At 35.1% G+C, this 7,649-nt stretch overlaps 1 protein-coding gene across 1 annotated transcript; it reads left to right on the plus strand.

Annotated features, from left to right (window-relative positions):
- The first annotated feature begins 243 nt into the window (after positions 1 to 243).
- Positions 244 to 5,796, plus strand: LOC129302626 (uncharacterized). The gene is made up of 6 exons (XM_054941540.1): positions 244 to 1,189; positions 4,245 to 4,376; positions 4,458 to 4,570; positions 4,661 to 4,765; positions 4,905 to 5,003; positions 5,097 to 5,796. The coding sequence occupies exons 1-6, from the start codon at positions 244 to 246 to the stop codon at positions 5,364 to 5,366; spliced, it is 1,665 nt and encodes a 554-aa protein (XP_054797515.1). The 3' UTR covers positions 5,367 to 5,796.
- The last annotated feature ends 1,853 nt before the right edge of the window (positions 5,797 to 7,649 follow it).

Genomic DNA, 7,649 nt, shown 5'->3' on the forward strand with positions numbered 1-7,649 from the left:
TTAATTGTCATTTATTTTGGGATATATTTCTGAAAAAAATATAATTATTAATTTATATAGTTTTAATGAATTTTGTTTTTATTTTCAGTATCCTAACATTATAAAAATTTGAAAAAACAAATGTTACCTACTTTTATTAAAATTATGACTGAAAATATCAAAAAATTACAAAAATTAAAAATAAAACTTAATAAAACTATAATAAATATTACTGTGTTTGTCATTCTCTCATCTGAACATCTAATGCAAATTTATATTAGTAAACGTCAATTATCCTCTCGTCCCTGTTCCCAACACATTTTCGGCCAAAAAAAGGAGCTACGAGTTCCCAATTCCTCCTTCGAATGTGATGGGAAGACATATCAGAAGCGGCAAGGATACAAATTCGCTGTAACTTGTACCTCGTCGTTCACATGGCTTCCTGTTCCCGCCCTCTTTATTTTTCTCCAAATCCGCAGTTTAGTCAAGAGAGATACCTTCTCTGATCTTTCTAGGTTGAAAATGGCAGTTGGGTCTGCCCTTACACCCGATTCTGCTGGTGATGAAGATAAAAATTCTTTGATGGCGCTTAGTATAACGGAGTTGATTTCGATTTTGCGAACTGCGTATCGTACGGTGGATTTTGATAGGGTGGAGGAGGTTTTGGTTTCTAAGGAAACCAATCTTAGGGCAGAGATTGGGGTACTCAGCGAGAAATTAGAAAAGGAGAGGTTAGAGAGAATCGATGTGGAAGGACAATTGAAGAAATATAAGGAGCAATGTGAAAGGGGAGAGAAAGCTGAAGAGAGATATGAGAAGCTGTTGCAAGCGGTTAAGAAAGGTAATGTCTTGGATGGTGGAAATACTACTGCTGAGCTGAGGAATAAGATCCGTAAATTGGAGGATGAAAAACGCAGGGCTGAATCTGAGGTGAAATCGTGGAAGAGAAAGTGTGAGAAGTTGAATGGGCGGCTTTTGACAGCGGAGAAAGCTGCGAAGTCATTCATGGACGGACATACTCAGGTTGAGCTAAGAGGAAACGCTGAGGATTCGTCTGGGGTTCGAAGAAATACTGATCCAGGGGTTTCAACTGAAGCCATAGACGAAATGGAAGTAAATGAAGTTGTTACACGTGTGCTCGACAATGTAAAGACCCCTGCAGATTCCTTTCCTTCACAGAGGAAAACGAAGTTCGTAAATTTAGCACCAGGTATGGAAATTTAGCATGTATCTCTTTAAGCTCTATAGATAAGGTGCTTTTATTCTCAATCTTTGGGGAGGAATAGATATATATCTTCTGGGGCAGTATCTTTTTATCTCCTAGTTCGTTAGTTGGGTTTACGATGTATGAAGACTTTAGCTTGTCAATCTAGGAGATGATTGGGTATTTGAGTGAGTATTGCAAAAAAAAAAAAAAAAAAAAAAGTACTTTTAGCCCATAAGGCAATTCGTAGGGTGGAGCTTTGTAGAAGTGTGAAAGGTAGTATTGTACCGCAATTCACAGGTTTATTGTGCAAGAGGCGGCGACCTGCTCCAGTCCTCCCAATACATGCACCTAAAGCATGTTTCCAAGCACCAGTTGAGAGCTTTTAATTGTTCATTTTGTGGATGATAAGTGGAACGCAGCTTTTGTTGGACACTCACTATTCACAAAAACTCCCTGCAGAAATTCCCTATGAAGATAGGACATCTACAACTTATTTTTATTAGTGCACCATGAAGTTTATAAATATGATCTAAAAATTGTTTTGCCAAACCAGGTGCTGTAGATGTGTGAGATAGAGCCAAGAAATGGGCATTTCTTAATCTGTCAATAACTACCCAAATTGTAACACTATGAAATCCATAGTAACACTGCCATATTTGACTAGGACTGGGTAGAGGCTGCAATAACCCGAGAAATGACACTGCTTCCATATAATACACCAAGCAGCTATCTCTAATTTTTTATGAGATCTGTTCTTGTATATCATTAAACATTTTCTCTCACAAAAGTAGGGCTCTCATGCTGGTATGTAGCATTGACTCCAAAATGTCCCATTTGTGCACTAGCTTGCCTCCACTTCAAGGCTAGATTATCTCCAATCATCAGCTTCCTCTTCCTTCTCAAATAACTGCTCTCTTATATATGTCTGGAATGTGGATTGAAAGAATTTTATGAGCATCCTTTGGCTGCATTCTAATTTATTGGTACTCCACTTTTTGTCCAAGCGTGGTAAACCACTTAGCTTCATAAATCTTATCCAAGAATTCGTGAAAAGAAGAATTGGAAACTTATTTTTAATTGTCTTATTGTTGAGCTCTCCACAGTCAATATATTTCCTCCATGATCTGTCCTTCTTTACCAAGATTACTAGGGCTAAAAATGGTGAAGTGCTCTCTTGTCCCCACAATGTTTTCTTTCACATATTTCTGAGCCGAAGGGAATATATAACACCTAATATTGATAGCGTTAGTCCCTTCTTACAGCACAATTGGGTGGTTACGGCCTTCTCTCAACAATGATAGCCCTTTAACAAAGACATATCTGTAATCTTCAAGTAGATAAGCTACACTCTTAGGGATACCCTTCACGTCTTCATCCTTTACTACAGGCATTCAACATCTTCATCACTCCTTTTTACTAATTGCAACATAAACAATTGACCCAATGCCCCACCACTATTGTCCACCCCCTTTAGGTTCAACCACCCTCAAAGGGTTGGGGACATAACACTAACTTGTAATTTAAGCATTCGTCCATATATCCATATGCAAGCTCGAGTTATTAACCTTGAACTCTTCTGATGTCTCATCCAAGCATAAGTATCTCTTACACCTCAAAAGCCATCTAGGAATGTCATTCCTTTGGAACCGTGGGAATTCCTTCTTGGAAAACCTTTCCAGTGTCTAGTAGTCCCTGTACTCAGTACAAGTACATCCCCTGTTCATCTATTGGCATTCATTGATTCCTCACGATCTTTCATGTGCCTCGCAATCTGTGCTGATAGGCCCTACACCATTTCTCAGTGGTCTGTGAAATGCTGCTCCATCTTCTGTTCCATTGAATGTATTTGATCTTCTAGTTCACAGAGACAAGCTTTGATAGGAAAGAGAATGATGAAGGAAGGGGAGAGAGAGAGATAGGATGGAGACAGAGGAGAGGAGAGGAGAGGAAAGGGGGGAGAGAAGGAGAGAGGAGAAATTCTGTACTATTATTGCACCAGTCTATTGTCAGTCACATGCATTACACACTTTTATAGGTGTTGGCCCTCCAATAGTTATAACCCCCTTACGAGTGTAAGACATAAACGACACTGAACACACACATTACATATCATATTCACTACAAAAAGAGGTGCATTTTGCTTGCCGTTGTTCAGAAATCCTTAGGCAGATGCACACTATGGTTTAATGACAATTATGAGAAACCACAGTAATTTAACAATGGTTTCAAAAAGTTGCAACAAGTTAAAAGTTAACAAAAACACAGAGGTAGGTGCCTGAGGTTTTTCAAAGATGCTGCCATATCATAGTGGTTTCATAAATTTCTACCTCGAGGCTTTGAGGAGTGGGAACAGTGCCTATAATTTTTACAGTTGTTGGTGGAATTTTAAAAACCAACCTAAATTGGCTGCAGCTTTGTAGAAGGTTTTTTTCTCAACCATGTATCACGTGTAGATGTCTAATTTTAGAAGCCACAACCATGAATGGTAGTTTTAAACAATCGCCTGGTTTCAATCTATGAAATGAACCTGCTGTTGATGTTAAAAGGAAAGTACTTGGTAAATACATAGTAATACTTCAAAGAAGGTCTACAAAACCAGACTTGTATGATATTCAAAGTAACTCTTTACAGTATACTCCACTCTTTACTATCACGCATGACACTCAAACCTATTTATAAGATAATCCTTAAGACCTTAACCTGACCATATTACATGTCATATCCATGATTCTCGCATTAACACATTCATATATTGCACACTTTTACATGGATCTAATGATGGATGACGCACAATGCGACTTACTCAATTTATGAATACAACTTTGTGACACAAAACAACGAGAGTTTAATATTTATGTTTGCAATTTCCACTATCCCCTTAAACTTAGTTTATTTATTTATTTTTTGCAATTAATGATGCAGAAACTAGTCTTCTACTTCACTAGAATAGTGGTGGGAGATTCAGTTTTCCCATCGACTCCTTGAGTGCTACTTTGATCTGAATGAAATTGGGATATGTCTAGCTTTGAAGAAATGACGAGTAATATTTTGACTCCAGATGATGCAGATAATGCTCAACTAGGAACACAGGATATACAGTCAGATACAGAGGTTCGACATGATGATAGAAGCATACAGCAACAGTATGACGCTTACTGCCAGCATAGAGGCGTGCATAGGGAGGTGCAAGGTAAGTTTCAAATTTAAAATTCTATAGTTATATTGACAGTAGATGGTTTTAATATGTTTAATAATTATTGCAATTTTACAGATTCATCTGGAAAGTCATGTTGGTGTAAGATTTCTACGAGTAAGGTCCCAAGCCAGGTTCCCTCTGAAGTTTGGGAAAAAGATGTTGATTGTCGTATGGACCCAAAAACTCAGGTAGTTTTCTTGTAGTCTGTTGTTATTTTTTTAATTTTTTTATGTATTTTTAATTTTTAGCATAATTGTTTGCATGCTTTTTTTTTTCAGGAGGTTGCTACAACTAACAAGAGGAAGAGGAGCCTTCGCGGAGTGAAGCAAACCGTCAACCACACTAGTGGATTAAAGACTCAGACGAGCAAGAAAGCAGAGATGGTTAGTAATTTCTTTCTATTGATTCAGACAAAACAATATATCTAATATCTATCGATGTTGAAATACTTAATATCAATTTTATACAAGTTTTATCCCACTAGGTGGGGTTGGCAGTTAATATCAATTTTATATTTTGTAGGATGCACAACATCAAAGAAAGATCAATGGTAATGAGATGTGGATTGAAGTGAACAAGCACACAGATGGGATAGCCTCATCAACTGTTCAAACGAAAATTGTAAGTTGTAATCTTGTAAAATACAAGTCATTCATCAACACTTCATTGTATTATGATTTGATGTTGAAGATTACTTTTCTTAACAAATTGTAGGACATGATTGTTGAAAAGCAATCTCAAGAGGGGTCCTCTGATGAAATCGTTATGGATGGGCGAGTTGATATTTCAACACAAGCCTTGGGAAACCCAGAACCCTCTGAAACCAACCTAACCCAGATGTTGAGTAACTATATGTCACACTATTCAACTTCAACACCATCAGATGAGAAAGTTCCTTCACTTGGACAACAATTACAAGAATTAAAGGCATTGAATTCATTGTTCTCGCAATTCATCAAGAAACAATCGAGTTGTAATACGTAGAATCGAGAAAATGGGTTGGGCTTAACAAAGTACAAGCCTTATTCAGTCTATCAAGAAGAGTGAGCTGGGTTGGAAAACTTGTGGCCACGTGAAAGCCCTGCCTAGCCCACCAGCTAAGCAGGGTGGCATGCCTAGCCCAAAGGTCGCTAAGTTAAGCTCCTTTTTTTTGTTATTGTTTTGTTTTTTAAAGCTTTGCCTAGCTTGCCTTTTCCTTTTTCTTTTAATGGAAATATTAATATTTGTTTGGTATTCACCATTTTATCTTCTTGTACATAGAGATTTAGGGCATTTATAGATTTAACATTATTGTTTTTATTTTAGTCCCATTATTGTATTAAAGGTATGGAATCGTGTTATCTAGCAAATCTGTGCCTAGGACAGATTGTTAAGATATTGATTGAGAATGAGAATGATCTGAAAATTTTGAAAACTGAACATTAAAAAAATTGGTTAGTTTGCCATCCTGCCAACCCACTTGAATTGAAGGCTGTTTGTTATATATACTTTCTAAAGTTAATAAATTATTTATATTGAAATATGATGATAACTAATTTAACATCTAATCCCTGAAGCAAACCAACAACTATGAAAATGAGTGTACATATGAAGACCGTAGTGTCGCTGGTGAGAAAAAAAAAAGACCAAAATATTGATTTTTCCAAATTTTTAATTTGACTTAATTAGTGAAAAATGTCATTGCCTTGCATGTTTTAGCTGAAATTGTGAAAAATGTTTGTTGTAACTTTCTGTAATCCAGAGGAAAAATGAGAAGGCTTAGTGTAAGTTTTGCATTACTGGTTTTTTAAGTCCAAAAAAAGGGTATTTTGGAATGAACTGAAACTCAAAAAAGAGCAATTTATAAGAGCACATTAGGATCGCACCCGAGAGTAGGGTAATCCAAACTTCAATTTGGGTGTAAAAAGCTCATTTAGAAATTACGGCTATGATTGGTTAACAACATTTTCGAAAGAGCTTCTGAACCAGAATCCAGATTATCAATTTACTTTAAATTTTAGAATTTAATATTTTATAGTTTATAAATTTATTTCAGCTTTTTATAAATTACCAATTTATTTTAGAATTTGCAAATCATACTTATTTATATATGGACTTTTATTTATTAAATTATAATTTGAAGTTTAATATTTTGCTTTAAAAAGATCAAATTAGGCACAAAATATATACTATAAAAATTCACAAATGACGTTACATAAATTTATAAAGCTATTGATTTATTCACAATTGATTTTCTATTGATTCATGAGTAACAATTATTTAAATTTACAACTAACTTTACTTAATCCAAGAGTCACATTCCATTGATCATTTTAATAATTATTTAATTTTTAATTACAAATAGTGACTATAATCCTTTGCTGACATTTCAATATTTTTAGGTCTTCAATTGTCATTAATATCTTTACATGGTTTATATATAATTATAATTATAATTATAATTATCATTATCATTTTTCCAAAAAAATAAGGTCTCTTTTAAGATTCTACTTTTATTGATCTGTTATGAGAGAGAGAGAGAGAGAGAGAGAGAGAGAGAGAGAGAGAGGAGAGAGAGAGAGAGAGGAGCATCATTTAATTGGATATAATTAATTATGAAAAAATTATTATAATTAATTATGTTATAACGTGATAGTGTTTGGATGATATTTTTTGAAATTAATTTTGATAAAATTAAAAATGTTTTGATGATTTTAATCAACATTAATTTTTGATATATAAATTACAACAAAGGGCATGAGTTTTATGTTAGATGTTGATGAAATTGCATGTAATATTATTAAATTTATTTGATTTATTAAAAAAAATATAATAGTGATACATTTAATATTTATAAAATTATTTAAAACACCACATATTTTGATTAATAATATAAATTTAATTAAATTAAATTGTAATATTAATGTTATAAACTGTACAAAAGAAAAGGGGTGGACCGCCCAAAAACAAAGAGAGCATCAAATCATCTCTCCCACCTTGCTCTCAGTCAAACACCTTGGCTCCTATCATCTCTCTCACCTTCCTCTTCGTCTCCATCTCCTTCATCTTCTCCTTCTTCTCCTTCCTATTCCTCTCTAAGGGCACTCTCTGCGACTCTCCCTCTCTCTAACTGCTCCTCCTACAATGCTCTCTCCTACACCACTCCCAAATCACTCTCTACCCTTCAGTCTCTCTAGCCAGCTCCTCAATTGCCCCGTCATTTCCATTCGCTTTTCTCCTGAACTTACCGTCTCTCTTTGCTCCTTCACTTATGTCAGCAGCCCCAAC

The sequence above is a fragment of the Prosopis cineraria genome, unplaced genomic scaffold, assembly GCF_029017545.1.
Source record: "Prosopis cineraria cultivar Desert tree isolate PC_DT_omini unplaced genomic scaffold, ASM2901754v1 PC2, whole genome shotgun sequence".
NCBI classification, from domain to species: Eukaryota; Viridiplantae; Streptophyta; class Magnoliopsida; order Fabales; family Fabaceae; genus Prosopis; species Prosopis cineraria.

What these genes read in the sequence shown, in the direction of transcription:
- LOC129302626 (XM_054941540.1), top strand. Translation starts at nt 244, where the DNA reads ATGCAAATTTATATTAGTAAACGTCAATTATCCTCTCGTCCCTGTTCC. An exon ending in CGAGCAAGAAAGCAGAGATG is followed by an intron (nt 4,766 to 4,904) that starts GTTAGTAATTTC and finishes TATATTTTGTAG; the next exon opens with GATGCACAACATCAAAGAAA. An exon ending in CAACTGTTCAAACGAAAATT is followed by an intron (nt 5,004 to 5,096) that starts GTAAGTTGTAAT and finishes AACAAATTGTAG; the next exon opens with GACATGATTGTTGAAAAGCA.